The sequence below is a fragment of the Ornithorhynchus anatinus genome, chromosome 6 (genome assembly GCF_004115215.2).
Source record: "Ornithorhynchus anatinus isolate Pmale09 chromosome 6, mOrnAna1.pri.v4, whole genome shotgun sequence".
Lineage (NCBI taxonomy): Eukaryota > Metazoa > Chordata > Mammalia > Monotremata > Ornithorhynchidae > Ornithorhynchus > Ornithorhynchus anatinus.
This window is the reverse complement of record NC_041733.1, coordinates 47,929,833-47,949,193: the sequence shown is the minus strand read 5'-3', so window position 1 is coordinate 47,949,193 and position 19,361 is coordinate 47,929,833. Positions and strand designations below refer to the sequence as shown.

At 54.8% G+C, this 19,361-nt stretch overlaps 1 protein-coding gene across 1 annotated transcript in view; it reads left to right on the top strand.

Moving 5' to 3' along the window:
- Positions 1–19,361, top strand: part of FAT4 (FAT atypical cadherin 4) — a 139,618-nt gene that overhangs the window by 89,944 nt on the left and 30,313 nt on the right. The window contains 3 exon segments of the mRNA XM_029067234.1: positions 1,728–1,908; positions 2,149–2,399; positions 3,082–7,428. Coding sequence (XP_028923067.1) covers positions 1,728–1,908; positions 2,149–2,399; positions 3,082–7,428 — 4,779 coding nt within the window.

Here is a 19,361-nt window from a genome sequence, read left to right as displayed (position 1 = left end):
TCATTCCATTATCAAGTCCCCTTCCGAGGGCGTCAAAACTAATCTCAGCTTTTGTTCTGGTTAGGGGGAGGTTTTCAAGCCTCAATTCTCCGTTTCTAGATAAAGACAGATTTCTAGTTCAGCGTGTTGAATTCATTAATGGTATTTCAGTACGCCGAATCTGAGTAAAATCCTTAGTTGGGAAACGCCACGGCAGAGAACTGTGTTTTCCTTTGACTGCCAGGTGAACGAAGCAATTAAACCAGCTTTGCTAGTTTTATGTTCGATGACAAATGCAATAAACGTGAGCGAGAGCCCTTTCTGTTTCACTTAATGGAGGTACAATAAACACTCCACCAGCAATTTTTCAGCCAACAGAAATCCTTTGGCATCCTCCTCTCGCTCTGAAAATTTCTCCCTTGGCGTAGAACAGAATGGGCTCGATTGAACTGCTCAAAAAGGAGCGTGGTTTAGAATCCGATCCTGGGAGTCACAAGGACCCGGGTTCTAATCCCGGCTCCGCCACTTGTCTGCTGTGTGACTTCAGGCAGGCCGCTTCACTTCGCTGCGCCTCAGTGCCTGCCTCTGTCAAATAACAATAATAATAATAATTCTGGTATTTGTTAAGTGCTCACTTTGCGCCGGGCACTGTACTAAGTGCTGGGGAGGATAGGGGCAAATTGGATTGAACCCAGTCCTTGTCCCACGTGGGCGGGGGGGGGGGGGTCACAGTCTCAATCACCATTTTCAGATGGGAGAACTGAGGCCCGGAGAGGTGAAGTGACTTACCCAAGGTCACACGGCAGACGTGTGGCAGAGCTATGACCTTCCGACTCCCAGGCCCGTGCTTCATCCGCTAACGCCATACTGCTTTTCCAAATGGGGATTAAGACCGTGAGCCCCGTGTGGGACTTGGACTGTGCCCGACCTGATTAGCTTCTCCGTAACTCAGCGCTTACCGCACTGCCTGGCCCATAGTCAGCGCTTAACAAATACCAGAAAACAAAACAAAAAAACTACTAGGTAGTTGAGGGCAGGGATCGTGTCGTCTTAGTATCTTTTACTCACCTAAATGCTTAGTATAGTCCTTCGCCTATTCTTGGTGCACGGTAAATATTAATTGTGTCTGTCTACTCCATTAGCTTGTAGCGATAATAATGATAATAATGAAGGTATCTGTTGAGCACTTACTACGTGCCAAGCACTGTTCTAAGCACTGGGGTAGATACAGGCCACGTGGGGCTCACAGTCTTAATCCCCATTTTACCGATGAGGTAAATGGGGCGCAGAGAAGTTAAGTGTCTAAAGTCGCACAGTTGATGTATAACGGAGCCGGTATTAGAACCCACGACCTCGGACTCCCAAGCCCGGGCTCTTTCCACTAAGCCGTGCTGCTTCCCTCTACCCCCTAGTCGATCCCTGCCCTCAAGGAGCTTACAATCTGTGTGCAGAGCACTGTACTGAGCGCTTGGGACGGCCTAATGGGTCCACGGAACGGACACATTCCCTGTCCACGTTGAGTTTCCGGTGGAGAGGGGAGCTGCCAGTGGAGTGTGTATGAGTCAGCCGCCAGTCAATCGTATTCACCGAGAGTTTACCCAATGCAGAGCACTGTACTCAGCGCTCGGCAGAGGACGAGAGAACCGCGGCACCGACGTACTCCCTGCCCACGGCGAGCTTCCCAGTGTAGAATGTGCGTGTGCGTGTGCGCGACGTCTGCAGCCCGGCCTGTTCTCTCCCCGGCCCAGGGTCCCCGGCGCTGACGGGCACTGGCACCGTGATCGTGACCGTGGAGGATGAAAATGACAATACTCCCACCTTCGCCCGCTCCCTGTTCACCGCCAGCATCTCCGAGGACGCGCCGGCGGGCACCGACGTCCTGCTGGCCAACTGTTCCGACGCCGACGCCTCCTCCAACGCCCTCGTCAGGTGAGCCTCTGGGGCCTCCTCGTCTGACCACCCCCTCGCACCCGCCACCCCCGGTCCGAATGGCCGAAGCTTCCGGGGAGGGACACAGTCGCCGGAGCAGCCCCTCCACCCCGGGCTGTATAGCCAAAGCTTCCGCCGAGGGGTATTCTCGGCTGTGCTCCCTCCTACCTCGAGTGTGAATCCCATGAGACCTGATTTGTTTGCACCCGGATCCTAACCCCCCCATCTCCTCTCCCGCAGTTACCAACTCACCGGCGGGGAATCCCAATTCTCCATCAACCCCTCGACCGGCCAGATCATCACCAGCGGCCCGTTGGACCGCGAGACTCAAGCCAACTACACCCTGATCGTGGTGGCCCGCGACGGAGGAGACCCCCTGGCCCTCTCCAGCTCCGCCACGGTGCTGGTGTCCGTGGCCGACGTGAACGACAACCCCCCGAGATTCCAGCATCACCCCTACGTCACCCACGTCCCGTCCCCCGCGGCGGCGGGTGAGTCGATCGGGGATGGGGGCGGCGGCCTCCCGGCGACGGGCCTTCTCGGGAAGGGGGTTGACTGGAAACGCCCCGCGTGGGGGGGCTCGCTTTCTGAATCCCCACTTTACGGATGAGCCAGACCCACTGCGGGCAGGGGATGCGTCCGTTCATTGCTGCGCGCTCCTCTCCCCAGCGCTCAGTCCAGCGCTCTGCCCGCGGTAATCGCTCAATAAATACGGCCGAACGAATCGAATGATCGAAAGGGGGACCGAGGCACGGAGAGACGATCTGTCCCCCGTCTTCTCCGGGCCTCAGTTTCCTCAGCTGTAGAATGGGGATTCCGCACCCAAGAATGACGATATGGGTTAATCGCGACGGCATTTGTCGAGCGCTTACAGTGTGTCGGGCGCTGTTCTAAGCACGGGGGCTGGGCAGAAGCTAATGGGTTCTCCTTCCCACTTGGCTCGTGAGCCCTGTAGGGGACAGGGACCATATCCCGCCTCATTAGAGAGCAGGGCCGCTCAGAACCCGGACCCCGGCCGGTGCGCACGGGGGAGCGGAAGCTGCCCGGGGGCGGGGTTGGTGTTGACGGGCGCTCGGTCCAGCGCCCCACGAATCCCGCCCGCGGCGATCCCCGCGTCAAAAGCCCCGGGCTCGATTAACGTCTCGTCCCCCTCCCCCCGTCGGCTCCCCGCAGGTCTGTTTGTCTTTGCGGTGACCGTCACCGATCCCGACACGGGCCCCAACTCCGAACTGCACTTCTCCCTGTCGGGGAGCCACTCGGAGAGATTCCGCATCGACCCCACCCGCGGGGCCATCACGGCGGCCGAGCCCCTGGCCGGGGAGGCCGAGGTGACCTTCTCGGTTCACGTGCGGGACGGCGGGCGGTCCCCCCAGGCCGACTCCACCACGGTGACCGTCCGCTTCGCGGCCGCGGGGGACTTCCCCCGCGTCCGGGCCGAAGGGAGGTCCTTCCTGTTCCCCGAGAGCCAGCAGGTGGGCAGCCCGGTCACCGTGGTGACGGGGACCTCGTCCCGGGCGGGCCCCCTGTCCTACCACGTGGCCAGCGGGAACTTCGGCGGGGCCTTCCACGCCGACCAGCTGACGGGGCAGGTGACCACCGGCCGACCGCTGGACTTCGAGGCCATCCAGAGGTTCGTCGTGTGGATCGAGGCCCGGGACGCCGGCTTCCCGCCGTTCTCCTCGTACGAACGGCTGGAGGTGGAGGTGCAGGACGTCAACGACAACGCCCCCGACTTCCGGGAGGACCCCTTCGTGGCGGAGATCGCGGAGAACCTGCCCCCCCGCCGGGTGCTGGCCGTGGCCGCCGCGGACCGGGACAGCGGCCCCAACGGCCAGCTGGACTACGGGATCGTGGCGGGGAACGAGGAGGGCCACTTCGCCATCCACCGGGCCACGGGGGAGATCAGGAGCACGCGGCCCCTGGACCGGGAGAGCGTCCCCCGGTACCGCCTCACGGTCCGGGCCTCGGACCGGGGGGACCCCCCCCGGAGCGCCACGGCTCGGGTGGTGGTCAACGTCCTGGACGAGAACGACCACTCCCCGCGCTTCTCCCAGCTGTTCAGCGCCTCGGTCCCCGAGAACGCCCCCGTGGGCTTCACCGTGACGCGGGCCACCACCTCGGACGAGGACGAGGGGCAGAACGCCGTGAGCCGCTACTCCATCGCCGACTCCGGCCTCCCCTTCGCCATCGACCCCAGCACGGGGGACATCACCGTGAGCCGGCCCCTGGACCGGGAGGACGTGGCCCGCTACAGGATCCGCGTGTCGGCCCACGACTCCGGCTGGACGGTCAGCACCGACGTGGCCGTGGCCGTCACCGACGTCAACGACAACGCCCCGCGCTTCCGCGAGCCCTCCTACTTCCTGGAGTGCCCGGAGCTCCCGGAGGTGGGCTCCGGGGTGGCCCGGGTGGCCGCCACCGATCCCGACGAGGGGCCCAACGGCCAGGTCTTCTACCTCCTCAAGTCGCCGTCCGAGTTCTTCCGCGTCGACGCCGTCACGGGGGAGATCTTCAACAAGCAGCCCCTGAGGTACCTCAACGGAACCGGGAGCGTCCACGCCAACCGGCACAGCTTCGTCGTCACGTGCTCGGACCGGGGCAGCCCCCCGCTGCTGAGCGAGACCACCGTCACCGTCCACGTCGTGGACGGCAACGACCACCCGCCGCGCTTCCTGAGCGCCGGCTACTCCACCCCGGTCCCCAAGGACGTCTCCGTCGGCACCAGGGTCATCCAGGTGGCCGCCGCGGACGACGGGGACTTCGGCCTCAACTCGCGCGTGGAGTACCTGCTGACCGGCCAGGAGCCCGCGGCCCGATTCGGCCTGGACGCCGAGACCGGGTGGGTGTCGGTGGCGGCCCCCCTGACGGGGGACGTGGACCGGACCTTCCGGCTGTCCGTCACCGCCCGGGACGGGGGCCGCCCGCCCCTGTCGGCCGGGGCCACGGTCCGGATCCTGGTGACCGAGGCCAACGCCCACACCCCCGAGTTCCCCCGCGATCGCGTGCGGGTGGAGGTGCCCGAGACCCTGGCCGTGGGGGCCGTGGTGTGCGTCCTGGCCGCCCGGGACGCCGACCCGGCCGAGAACGGCCTCCTGGCCTACGCCGTCTCGGCAGGCAACGGGGAGGGCCTCTTCGCCGTCAACGCCTCCACCGGGGTCCTGACCCTGGCCGGGGCCCTGGACTACGAGACGGGCCGGAGCCACGAGGTGACGGTCAGCGCCACCGACGGGGGCTGGGCGGCCCGCACCGGCTTCTGCGCCGTCACCGTGGACGTCCTGGACGTCAACGACAACCCGCCGGTCTTCGCCGGCGCCGAGTACACGCCCGAGGTGGCCGAGAACGCCCCCAGCGGCACGCCCGTGGTCACCCTCCGGGCCACCGACGCCGACTCGGGCCCCAACGCCGTGGTCGCCTACGCCCTGCACGAGGCCGACGGGGACCTGTTCGCCGTGGACCCCAACACGGGGGTCGTGAGCACCCAGGGCTTCCTGGACTACGAGACCCGGCGGGAGCACCGCCTCACCGTCAAGGCCTTCAACGTCCCCGACGAGGAGCGCTGCGCCTTCGCCGCCGTCACCGTCCGGGTCACGGGGGTCAACGAGTACATCCCCCGCTTCGTGTCCGCCGCCTACGGCTTCGAGGTCTCCGAGGCCGCCCCGCCGGGCACCCCGGTGGGCCAGGTCTTCGCCGGCGACCGGGACCGGGGGCCCGACGGCGAGGTCTCCTACCTGCTCTTCGGCGAGAGCCGCCGCAAGGGCTTCCGGGTGGAGCGGGAGACGGGCCAGATCTCGGTGGCGGGGCCCCTGGACCGCGAGAGGGAGGGGACGGTGGCCCTGAGGGTCCTGGCCAAGAACGCCGGCCCCATCCGCGGGGCGGACGTGGATGAGGTGGCCGTCAACGTCACCGTGCTGGACGCCAACGACCCACCCGTCTTCGGGGCCGAGACCTACCGGGTGCGCATCAGCGAGGGGGTGCCCCCGGGCACCCACGTGACCTTCGTCGGGGCCGCCGACGCCGACTCCGTCCCCGCCTGGAGCCGCTTCTCCTACCGCGTGGGGCCGGCCGGCGGGGACGCCTTCTCCGTCCACCCGCAGACGGGGCAGGTCACCGTGACGGCCCCGCTGGACCGCGAGACGCTGCCCGTCTACAACCTGACCGTGCTGGCCGTGGACACGGGGACCCCCCCGGCCACGGGCCGGGCCGTCCTGCTGGTCACCCTGGAGGACGTCAACGACAACGGGCCCGTCCTGACCGTGGGCGAGGCCCGGGTGGCCGAGAACCAGCCCCCCGGCACGGTGGTGACCACCCTGAGGGCCTCCGACCCCGACCTCCCCCCGAACCAGGGTCCCTTCACCTTCCGGCTGCTGGGCGGCGGGCCGGCCGCCGACTACTTCGGCCTCAGCCCGGCCGGCCTGCTGACCACCGCCCGGGAGATCGACCGGGAGCAGGTGAGCCGCTTCCTCCTGCCAGTGGTGGTCCGGGACTCCGGCCTCCCGCCCATGTCCTCCACGGGGACCGTCCTCATCCTGGTGGCCGACCGCAACGACAACCCCTCCCAGCCCCGCCCGCTGGAGGTCTTCGTCCACCACTACGGCGGCCCGTTCCCCGGCGGGGTCCTGGGCGGCGTCCGGCCGCTCGACCCGGACGAGGACGACGACTTCCGCTGCTCGCTGGCGTCCGGCCCGGCGGGCCTCTTCAGCGTCCCCGCCGGCACCTGTTCCCTGAGTGCCCGGGCCCGGGCGGCCGACGGGACCTTCGACCTCCGGGTCCTCGGGGACGACGGGGCCCACGGGCCGGTGGTCAGCGACGTCCGCGTCTCCTTCGCCGCCTTCGGCAACGCCACCTTGGACCACAGCATCCTCCTCCGCCTGGCCGCCCCCTCGGCCGGCGCTTTCCTCGCCGCCCACTACCTGCCCCTCCTACAGATCGCCGGCTCGCAGCTGAGCGGCCTGGGTGGGGGCCTCCAGCTCTACGGGCTCTACGAGGACGAGGAGGGCGGGGGCGCGTTCCTCCTGGCGGCCGTGAGGCGCGGCCCCCACAGGTACCTCAGCCCAGGCGGGGCGGCCGCCTTCTTCGAGAGCGTCAAGGAGTCGGTCTTCCGGCAGAGCGGCCTGAGGATCGAGGAGGTGGAGCCGGACCCGTGCGCCCGGGGCCCCTGCCGCAACGGGGGTGCCTGCGCCCGCAGGCTGGCCGTGGGGCCCCTCTTCAAGAGCCGGGAGAGCCCCCCCGTCATCCTGGTGGCCAACGAGGTCCTGCAGCCCTTCGTGTGCCAGTGTGCTCCGGGCTACGCGGGGGGCCGGTGCGAGACCGACGTGGACGAGTGCCTGCCGGCCCCCTGCCACAACGGCGGGGCCTGCCGCGACCTGGTGGGGGCCTTCGCCTGCAGCTGCCCCGAGGGGTTCGGCGGGAAGGCCTGCGAGCGGGACGTCAACGAGTGCCTGGACGGCCCCTGTCGCAACGGGGCCGTCTGCCGCAACTTCCCGGGGAGCTTCAGCTGCCTGTGCCAGGCCGGCTTCACAGGTGAGACCCGCCCGGCGGGAAGAGCCCGGGGGAGGGTGGCGCGGGACCTCTGAGGGACGGGAGCGCGGCCCAGTAGAAAGAGCCCGGGCCCGGAGGGTGGGGGGTCCGGCATCTCATCTGGTAGGGGCTCCACAGAGAGTCTCGACACGGATCCCTTCGGTTCTTCTCCCTCGGAGGGAAGCAGTGTGGCCTAGTGGGAAGAGCCTGGGCCTGGGCGTCCGGGCCACCTGACGCCCCATTTGGGAGGTACTTGACAGAGAGGCTCCATCCCATTCACTTATTCTTTTCCCTCCGAGGGAAGCATTCATTCATTCCTCCCTTCATTCGTATTGATTGGGCACTTACTGCGTGCAGAGCACGGGACTAAGCGCTTGGGAGAGGACAATACCACCATGAACGGACACATTCCCGGCTCACAGGGAGCTTACAGTCTTCACGCTGTGCTCTATACACAGGGACTGTATCCGAGGGTAGGCGTTATAATAGTATTTCTTAAACATTTACTGTGAGAGCGCGGTAATAGAAATAGTTAGCCATCCTAGGAGTAGTTGGAGTAGACCTGTAGTAAATCTAGTAGTCAGTCAGAATTGTAATAATTTTAATAATAGTAGTATCAATCAATCTAAGTGCTTGGGAAAGTATTCATTCATTCATTCACTCATCCATTCATTCAATTATGTTTAGTGAGTGCCTACTGTGTGCAGACCACTGTACTAAGCTCTTGGGAGAGGACAATATTACAATAAACAGCGTGGCCTAATGGAAAGAGCCTAGTCCTGGGAGTTAAGGAACGCTTTCATTTATTTATCTATGTGTTTATTTATTTATTTATGTATTTACTTATTTATTGCCCTGCCTTTCATTCGGTAGGGGCTCGACAGAGAGGTTCAACACAGTTCGCTTGGATTCTTTTCCTTCTGAGGGAAGCGGCGTAGCCTAGTTGAAAGAACCCGGGTCTGGAATTCAGTGGAAGCAAGCTCTCTTCCCAGCTCTGACATATGCTTCCTGTGTAACCTTGGGCAAGTTCCTTTACTTCTCTGGGCTTCAGTTTCCTCATCTGTAAAATGGGGATTTGATACTCCTTCCTACTGTGTGCTAAAGCACTGTACTAAACGCGGAGGTAGATGCAAGATCATGAGGTCCCACATGAGGCTTACAATCAATCGATCATATTTAATGTGCGCTCGTTGCGTGTAGAGCACTGTACTGAGCGCTTGGGAGAGGATAGTATAACGGTCGGTAGACACGTTCTCGGCCCAAAAGGAGCTGACAGTCTAGAGGGGAAGACAGATATTCCTATAAGTAAATAAATGATGGAACTGCAGATAAGTGCTGTGGGACTGAGGGAGGGGCGAATAAAAGCGGTAAATAAAGTGCAAGGATCACGCAGAAAAGGAACGCAGAAAAAGAAACGCAGAAAAGAAAAAGAGGGCTTAGTCAGGGAAGGCCTCTTGAAGAAGATGTACCTTTAATAAGGCTTCGAAGGTGGGGAGAGGGATTTTCGGATATGAGGAGGGAAGGTATTCCAGGCCAGAGGCAGGATATGGGCAGCAGGTTGGTGGCGAGAGAGACAAAAGTGAGGAACAGTGAGTAGGCTGGTGTTAGACGAGTGAAATGTGGGCTTGGTTGTAGTAGGAAAGATGTGAGGTGAGGTAGGAGGGGGTGAGCTGATTTAAAGCCAATGGTGAGGAGTTTCTATTTGTTGTAGAGGTTGGATGGGCAACCACTAACGACTGGAGCTTCTGGAAGAGTGGGGAATCATGGACTGAGCAGTTTTGTAGAAAAATAATCCAGGCAACAGAGTGAAATATGGACTAAAGTGGGAGGAGACAAGAGGAGAGGAGGTCAGCGAGGAGGCTGATAGAATAATTAAGGTGGGAAAGCATAAACACTTGGATTAATGTAGTAGAAGTGTGGATGGAAAGGAAAGGGTGGATTTTAGCAATGTAGTGAAAACTGAACCAAGAGGAATTACTGACAGATTGAATACGTGGGTTGAATGAGAGAGATGAGTCAAGGATACCGCCAAAGCTAGGGGCTTGGGAGATAGGAAGGATGGTGGTGCCGTCTACGGTGATGGGAAAGTCAGGGGAAGGACTGGGTTTGCGTGAGAAGATGAGGAGTTCTGATTTGGACATACTAGGTTTGAAGTGTTGGCGGGACACCCAAGTGGAGATGTCCCGAAGGCAGGAAGAAATGCAAGACTGCAGAGAAGGAGAGAGATCAGGGAGGGAGATGGAGACTGGGGAATCATTCACATAGAGATAGGAAGTGAAGCCTTGGAAGTGAATAAGTTCTCCAAGCGAGTGGGTGTAAATGGAGAATAGAAGGGGACCCAGAACAGAACCTTGATGGACCCACAACTGGGGGGTGGAAGGCGGAGGAGGAGCCGGTAAAAGAGACTGAGAATGAGCGGCCAGAAAGATGGGAGGAGAACCAGGAGAGGACGGTGTCTGCGAAGCCGAAGCTGGATAATGTTTCCAGGAGAAGGGGGTGGTCCACGGTGTCAAAGGCAGCTGAAAGGTGGAGGAGGATCAGGATGGAGTAGAGGCCGTCGGATAGGGAAGGAGGAGATCATCGGTGACCTCCGAGAGGGCCGTTTCTGTGGAGCGAAGGGGACGGAAGCCAGATCGGAGGGGGGCAAGGAGAGAATGGGCGGAGTGGAATTTGAGACAGCCGGTGTAGACAACTCGCCCGAGGAGTTTGGAGAGGAATGCTAGGAAGGAGATGGGGTGATAACTGGAGGGAGCCATGGGGTCAAAGGAGGAATTTTTTAGGACAGGGGAGACGTGAGCATACATGAAAGCAGCGGGTGAAAAATCATCAGAGAGCAAACAGTTGTAGACAGTACACAGGAGGGAGAACAACCGTGTGCAGAGCACTGTACTCAATGCCGATTAGACTGTAAACCCGTCAGTAGGCAGGGACTGTCTCTATCTGTTGCCGATCTGTACATTCCAAGTGCTTAGTACAGTGCTCTGCCCATAGTAAGCGCTCAATAAATACTATTGAATGAATGAATGAACAAGGATTCAATACATGAATGAATCCCCATATTGAAGAGGAGAGAATTGAGGCCCAGAGAAGCTAAGTGGCTCGCGCAGGGTGGGGCGGCAAACGGGTGGCGGGGCCAGGATTAGAACGCAGGTCCTCTTGACACCCAGGCCCGAGCTCTTTCCACCAAGCCACAGGGCTTCCCTCAGAGGGAGAAGAATGGAAGTGAATTGTGTTGAGCTAATGTGTTGAGTCCCTGCCAAATTTCATTGCATAATTACCCCACGGCTATTGTCGAGGAGAAATAACAAATCCTTTTTGGTGCTGCATAATTAAAAGCAGTGATAGTAACTCTGTCAGGGAATAATGCAGAGCAGTGGACTAAGTGCTTGGGAGAGGATGAGATAACAATATAACAGTCGCATTTCTTGCCCACAGGGATCTTACAGGCTAGAAGGGAGACAGATATTAATAATAATGTTGGTATTTATTAAGGGCTTACTGTGTGCAGAGCACTGTTCTAAGCACTGGGGCAGATACAGGGTCATCAGGTTGTCCCACGTGAGGTTCACAGTTAATCCCCATTTTACAGAAGAGATAACTGAGGCCCAGAGAAGTGAAGTGACTTGCCCACAGTCACACAGCTGACAAGTGGCTGATCTGGGATTCGGACCCGTGACCTCTGACTTCCAGGCCCGGGCTCTTTCCACTGTCATTAATAATGTCATTGCTATGATGCTCTCAATGCTACAACATCAATGAGAAGCAGTGTGGCTTAGTGGAAAGAGCGTGGGCTTGGGAATCTGAAGTCATGGGTTCAAATCCCAGCTCCGCCACTTGTCACCTGTGTGAATTTGGGCAAGTCACTCAACTTCTCTGTCCCTCAATTACCTCATCTGTAAAATGGGGATTAAGACTGTGAGACCCACGTGGGACAACCTTATAACCTATTATCACCCTAGTGTTTAGAATAGTGCTTGGCACATAGAGCTTAACAAATGCCATTATTATTATTATTATAATCCCAGCACAGTGGCTAGAGATGGAATCATGTCTGACCGGAACAGAGGGCTGTGGCACAAGTGTCGAATGATCTAAAGAATCTGACATATCAGATCTACCAAACTGTCCCAAACGCTTAGTACAGTGATCTGCATACTCTAGTCACTTGATAAATGCCACTGACTCTGAGAAAGAACAACTGTAGATAAAGATACACTGCTGAAAAAACTGTGTGTCATCCTAGACCATCAGTTCTTTGTGAGCAGAGAATATGTCTGCCCACTCTGCTGGACTGGACTCTCCCAAGCGCTTAGTACAGTGCTCTGCACACAGGAAGCGCTCAACAAACACCGCTGATATCATTCGCTCCTTCGGAGTTGATGGCTCCTGGATTTGCCCAGTGTGAATTTTAGATTATACAGCTCATTCTCTAGACTCTAAGTGCAACCGTGGGCAGGGAACCTATCAACTCTGTCATATTGTACTCTCCCAAGTGCTTTGAACAGTGCTCTGCACACAGAAAGCGCTCAATAAATACCATCGATTGATATGTAGGATTTAGCAAATGAAAGTTTATGAGGAAAAACAGACAGAGGGGCTCTGTGGGCTCTTTCTGTTAAGTACGCGGGAAAGGGTGCAATCCTGACACTTCAAGACAGAGGACCTGTGCAGAGGAGTTGATGTTAGCGATAGCGGCTTGCCTACGGCCACTTGGTCTTTCTTGTCTCTGCCTGTCAGTGTTCCTACAGGGGAATGGAGCGTAACGAGCAAGGAGGAGGGCAAGGTTGCAGGCCGGGGCGAAATCCACGTGCCGACTTCCCCCATGTCAGTCAGCTATGGAATGAAGTAGGGAGCAGCACGGCCTAGTGGAAAGAGCCCGGGCCTGGGAGTCAGAGGACCTGATGCTCCTCTTCCCTCTGCCACCTGTCTGCCGTGTTAACTCGGGCAAGACACTCAGTGTCTCTCGGCCTCAGTTTCCCCATCTGTAAAATGGGGATTTGACCCCTGTCCTCCGTCCAGCTTTGCCCCAGGCGGGACCTGATTATCCTGGATCTACCCCAACGCTTAGTACACTACACGTACGACGTGCTTAAGAGAAACCACAATTATCACAACAACTCAGGTCCCCGGAGCAGTGCTCGGTTCAGGGCTAAAACAGACACAGACACCGTGCTAATGTGGGACTGTCAGAGACGGCCGATTTGAAAACCTCGAGAGAAGCAGCACGGCCTACTGGTTAGATCCCGGGCCTGGGAGTTAAAAAAGACCTGGGTTTTAATCCCGCCTCCGCCACTTGTCTGCTGTGTGACCTTGGGCAAGACACTTCACTTCTCTGGGTCTCAGTGACCTCATTTGTAAAATGGGGACGAAGACTGTGAGCCCCACGTGGGACGGGGACTATGTCCAACCTGATTAGCGTGCGTCTACCCCAGCGTTTAGAACAGTGCCTCGCACAAAGTAAGTGCTTAACAAATACTAGAAGAAAACAGAAAAACCACAAAACAAAAATCCTTCTACTGCTGGGGTGTGCCACGGTGGCCGTGATTTACGCTGCAATCTTAATTTCACAGTGGGCTCATTTTATCTCCCTTTGTCTGCTTGAGCTTAGCCTATGAAGTCACTGGTGATTTAAACAGATGTAAAATTGTATTTACTGAGCGCTTACTGTATGCATAGTACTGTACTGAGTGCTTGGGAGAGGACAATGCAACAATAGAACAGAGTTGGTAGACTCATTCCCTGCCCGCAACCAGCTGGAAGTGAAGGAATGACTATTTTTAAAGGCCGTCGACGTTTACGGAATAAGTCCTATTCTCCGATTTGGTGGAGGATGTTGGAGTCTAGGGAAATAGCTGAGGAAATATCTAGGAGAAGCAGCGTGGCTTAGTGGATAGATCCTGGGTCTGGGAGTCAGGAGGACTTGGGTTCTAATCCCAGCTCTGCCACTTGTCTGCTGTGTGGCCTCGGGAAAGTCACTCTGCTTCTCTTTGCCTCCGCTCCCTAATCCTTAAAATGAGTATTAAGACTGTGAGTCCCATGTGGGACAAGGACTGGGTCCCACCTGATTACTTTATATCTGACCCAGTGCTTAGAACAGTGCCTGGCACATAAGTGCTTAACAATACCATAGGAAAAAAAAATGAAATGTTAACTATTTCCAGATTGGGTTTTTGGAGTGAAGCAAACACACCAGTGAATTTTGGTGGCAATCAATCAATTGATGGTATTTACTGAGCACTTACTACGTGCCAAGCACTTACTAAGCACTTGGTTGAGTTCAGTACAACAGAACTGCCAGACACTTTCCCTGCCCATAACAAACACTCTTATACCGTTAGCGATTTATTGTTTTGAATTTCCCTTTTTTGTCTACTGTGCTTTTTTTTATTTATTCCCTTAAGGACCATTTGGGTTTTTTCCCCCCCTCTACCAGAGCTCAGCTGGGTAATTTTTCTAGGAGCAAATAAATGGATCTTGAAATCACTCCCCAAACCCCATAAACAATTACCCACTCTGGTGCCTTATTCCACAAAGTTGAAAAACCACTAATACTATTTGTTGACTCTATTGAGATACAAGATTTATTGAATCAGGGTTTCCTTGAGTTGTGCTGAATTGGATGTGCTAGGCATAATCTCCCAACCCTTTCTGCCCAGTAAAATTAAAAGCCTTTAGTAATTGGAAACTTCCTACATTTTCTTCCCCCTATTGTTCTCCCGTTGAACTAATAGAACCATTTTAGAAGGAACTTCCTTTTATGAGCTGCAAAAAGCTGCAGTGCTATTGTGCAGAAAGAAATTTCCTCTTTCTGCATTCTATTTAAGAAACAGAGGCACAATAAGAAACTGTAGTATATTGGTACTTATTAATTGCTTACTGTTTGCTAAATGCTGGGGTACATACAATACTATCAGATCAGCAATGTGGGTGGAGTGGAGGGAGCCAGGGCCTGGGAGTCAAAAGGTCATGGGTTCTAATCCCTCCTCTGCCACTTGTCTGCTCTGTGACCTTGGGTAAGTCACTTCGCTTCTCCGGACGTCAGTTCCCTCATCTGTAAAATGGGGATGGACACTGTGGGGACAAGGACTGGGTCCAACCCGATTTGTCTGTATCTACCCAGTACAGCGCCTGGCACGTTGTAAGCGCTCAACAGATACCACAACTCTTATTATTATCTTTTACCTCAGATGGAGATTCTGGTCCGCACAGGTCTCACGGTCTAAGAGGGAGGGAGAATGGATATTTTCTCCCATTTAGCAGAGGAGGAAACTGAGGCCCAGAGGGGTTAAGTGACCTGCACAAGTTCACCCAGCAGGCAAATGGCAGAACTGAGACTAGAACACAGGTCTTCTGACTCCCATGCTCTTTCCATTAGGTGAGACTGTTAGTGTAGCTAAATGAATGATAAATTAACACATGTAGATTAATTAAAACAATGTTAAATGTAGATATTCTTTAGAGAGGACATTTTAAAGAAAATGGAAAGAGTTGAATGTCTCAAATGTTTCCCTTTACCCATGAAGGAGGCAACCACATCTCTTCTATTAAGTTGATTTTTCACATGAGCAACAAAACCTTATGAAAGGAGACTTTACTTAGGACACAGAATGCCTTGAGGAAAAACAATTCATATCCTTGGCCAGTTTAACCAGAACCCTCTTAATCACATCAAATATGCCTCCCCTGAGTGTTGAATAGGAGAAAGAGAACCCTTGAATAGTTATTGAAGCAAATATCCAAGGAAATTAGCCATAACATCCCCCAGAAGCAGCCCTCATCCTGGGAGTCGGTCGGAACTGGGTTCCAATCCTGGCTCTGCCGCTTTTCTGCTGTGTGACCATGGGCACTTTTCTGGGCCTCGATTACCTCATCTGCCAGATGGGGATTCAGTCTGTGAGCCCTACGAGGGACATGGACTGTGTCCAATATGATTATCTTGTATCTACCCCAGTGCTCAGTACAGTGCCTGGCACATAGTAAGTAGCTAGCAAATACCATAAAAAAAATACAGCATGGCCTAGTGGATAGAGCCAGGGCCTGGGAGGTAGAGGACCCGAATTCTAATTTCGACTCTACCACGTCCGCCGTCTGCTGTGTGACCTTGGGCAAGTCACTTCACTTCTCTGAGCCTCAGTTTCCTCAACTGCAAAAAGGGAATTCGATCCCGGTCCTCCCTCTTACACAGACTGTGAGCCCCAGGTGGGACATAGTGTGTCCAAACTGATTAACTTCTATCTACCCCAGTGTTCAGAGCAGCGCTTGACATATAATAAGCACTTAACAAATACCATTAAACAAAAAACAAAAAAAAAAGGACAACCCATTGGTGACCCCCAAACTGGAAATAGAGTCGGACCCTAAAAAATGCAGCGCGAATTAGTGGAAAGAATCCAGGCCTGGGAGCTGCGGGAGCCAGAGGACCTGGGTTCTAATTCCACCTCTGCTGCTTGTCAATCAGGCAGTCCATCGTACTGATTCGGGGCTTACTGTGTGCTGAGCACTGGAAAGAGTATACTACAACAATAAACAGATCCATTCCCCGCCTGTTGTGTGACTTTGGCCAAGTCACTTAAAGTGTCTGTGCCTCAGACTCCTCATCTGTAAAATGGGGATTCAATACCGGTTCTCCCTCCTACCTTACTATGAGCCCCACGTCAATCAGCCAGTAGTATTGATTGAGCACTTTCTGGGTGCAGAGCACTGTACTATGCACTTAGGAGAAAAATGTGTAACAATAAACAGACACATGCCCTGCCCACAATTACGTGGGAGTGGGACGTTGTCCGACCTGATGACACTGTGTCTACCGCAGTGCTTGGCACATAGAAAGGGCTTAACACATACCGCAATTATAATAGTTAATTCCCTGCAACTTTCTGAATGAAAATTGCATTTTGTCTCACACGCCAGAGGATTAGATTTCTTTCTTGCTTCCCTTTTCATCCCTCTAGCCTGAGTCCAGTCAGCACTTTTAAACCCTCTGGCCGCCAATCACTATGCTTAATTGCCTCTCAGTGGTAATTAGGTTAATGATGCAGGATTTTGTTTCTCATCGGAGCCGAGTATGAGATTGTTTAACCAGGAGCATGGCAGAATGTCTGCTTCTCCCACATGCTCCAAAAGTCTTTAAGCCATTAACACCGGAGGTTAAATAGGCTTGTGTTCTGCAGGATGACCCAGAAATTTCTCTCTTTATTGATTTTTTGCTTTCTTTTCAGAAATGTGCTTTCTCCCTATGGCATTGGGTTATAGTGCAGATCACAATTATGCTAAAGTTTTCCTGCCAAAGCAACTAGCTTAATTTTGGTTTGTTTGGGGTACGTTCTAAGTCATCTGATCAAATCCTGGACATAGTCAGAAAGACCGTCCCCCTCAACGCCCCCTCCCCCCCCAAAAAAAACCACCAGGAGAAGGGTGGGAAGGATGGAAAGTTGGGAAGGGGAGAGAGAGAGAAAGATATAGGAAGGAAGGCAAAGTGAAAGGGGGGGGGAGAAAAAGAGAGAGAAAGAGAGAGAGGAGGAAAGGGAGAAAGAGGAGAGGGAGGGAGAAAGAGGTAGAAAGGGAGGGAGGAGAAAGGAGAGAGAAAGAAAGAGGGAGAGAGAAGGAGAAGGAGTGAAAAGCAGGAGAAGAGTGAGAAAAAGGAGGTGAGAAAGAGATGGAAAGAGGAGAGAGACAGAGGAGGTGGAGAGAGAAAAGGAGAGGGAAAGAGAGGAAGAGAGACAAGGAAAGGCCGAACCTCTTTTCATGCCATTACCCACCCCGTGAAACTGTTATGCTCACAAGATATTTACCTAAAATAGTTTATCAAAAACCAAACAAGCAAGTGAAATTTCAGCTTCATAAACCTAAGAGCAATGAAAAAACATGAAATAAGAACATGCATTTTCCTAATGTGACCTGGGGATTCTTGAAATTCCAGACGATTAATTTGCTGTGACAGAAAATAACAGTGTTTTTTAACAATCATAAGCCCCAATTGTAGATTCAACCGAGAAGGGGGAGGGGAGCCGAAAAAGCCCCCCCTCTGGCAGGCACAAATGCTTTGTCTCCACTAATACTCAGAGAGTCAGGTCCTTTGCTGCTTCAAAAGAGAGAAGGAGAGGGAGAGGGAAAGAGGGGAAAAGGGAGGGAGGATGAAGGAGAGAGAAAGGGAGAAGAAATGGAGGAGGAAGGGGAGACAGAAGAAGAGGGAGGGAGAAAGGGAGGAGGAAGGGGAGAGGAGAGGGAGAGAGAAAGAGAGAAATTGAGGGAGGAAGAAGGAGAGAGAAGGAAAGGGAAAGAGAAGGAGGGAAAAGGGAGGCAAGAAGGAGAGAGATTGAAAGAGAGGAAGAGGAGGGGGAGAGGGAAAAAAGATGAAGAGGGAGAGGAGAGGGAGAGAGAAGGAGAAGAAGGGGGAGAGAAGGGGCAGAGAAGGAGAGGGAGAGAGAAGAGGGAGAGAGAAGGAGAGGGAGAAGGAGAGGAAGAAAGAGAAGGAGAGGGAGAGAAAGAAGCAGAGGGAGAAAGAAGCAGAGGGAGAAAGAAGCAGAGGGAGAGAGGAGAGGAAGAGAGGAAAGAGAGAAGTGACAGAGAAGGAGAGGGAGAGAGAAGACTAGAGAAAGAGAGGAAGAGAGGAGGAGAGGGAGAGGAGAGGAAGAGAGAGAAGGAGAAGGGGGGGAAGGAAGCAGAGGGAGAGAGGAGAGGAAGAGAGGAAAGAGAGAAGGGGCAGAGAAAGAGAGGGAGAGAGAAGACTAGAGAAGGAGAGGAAGAGAGGATGGGGGAGAGAAGGAGAGGAAGAGAGAAGGATGGGGAGAGAGGAGAGGGAGAGAGACAAGGGGAGGGAGACAGAAGAGGAGGGAGAGAAGAGAGAAAGAGGAAGAGGGGAGAGAGGAGGAGAGGAAGAGAGAAAGAAAGAACACAGATTGGCTCTATGGGAGAAACTGGCCAGAATTGTTTCTCTGTAAATTAAAATGCCACTGCTCTTTTCTGTTTAGTCTCAGTTTTGCTCAGGGCATCTTCTTATATTTCAAGACCATGAGAGCCGTGTCCATCCTCAAAAGTAACTTGTAAAATGTTTATCCCCTAGACCGGCGGAAGTTCCTTGTGGGCAGGGATCACGTCTACCCACTCTGTTGTTTTGGACTCTCCCAAGCGCTTAGGACGATGCTCCGCCTGTTTTAAGCGCTCAATAAATGTGATTGACTGGTTGATGGATCCACTCTAACATAGCTCCGTAATTTCTTTATGGCAATCGAGCCATGATATTTATTAGAGTGCCTAAATGGGTGCAGGGCACACTACTAAGCACTCGGGACAGTAGCCCAAAACAATATGACAGACACGTATTCCCTGCCCTCGATGAGCTTACAGTCCAGTGGGGGATAATACTAATGATAATAATGATGGTATTTGTTAAGCGCTTACTAAGCACCGGGGTAGATAGACGCTCGTCAGGTTAGACGCAGTCCATGTCCCACATGAGACTCACAGTCTTCATCCCCACTTACAGGTGAGGGAACTAAGGGACAGAGAGGTGAAGTGACTCACCCAAGGACACCCAGCAGACAAGTGGTGGAGTTGGGATGAGAAACGAGGTCTTTTTTTTTTTTAAGGTATTGAAGCGCTTCCTCTGTGCCAGGCACTGTACTTAGCTCTGGGGCAGATACGAGCAGATTAGGTTGGACGCAATCCCTGTCCCTCATGGGACTCACAATTAATCCCCATTGTAGAGATGAGGTAACTGAGGCACAGAGGAAGTGCAATGACTTGCCCAAGGTCTCCCAGAAGACAAGTGGTGGAGCCGGTACGAGGACTCAGGTCCTTCTGACTCCCAGGCCCATATTCTATCCACTGGGCCACGCTGCTTCCACAATTTAGAGAAGCATACAATTTACTGAACCTAATTATCAGGTAGCCCAACCTTCAAAACGGGCCAAGAGCTTGGCGTGGCCTAGTGGAAA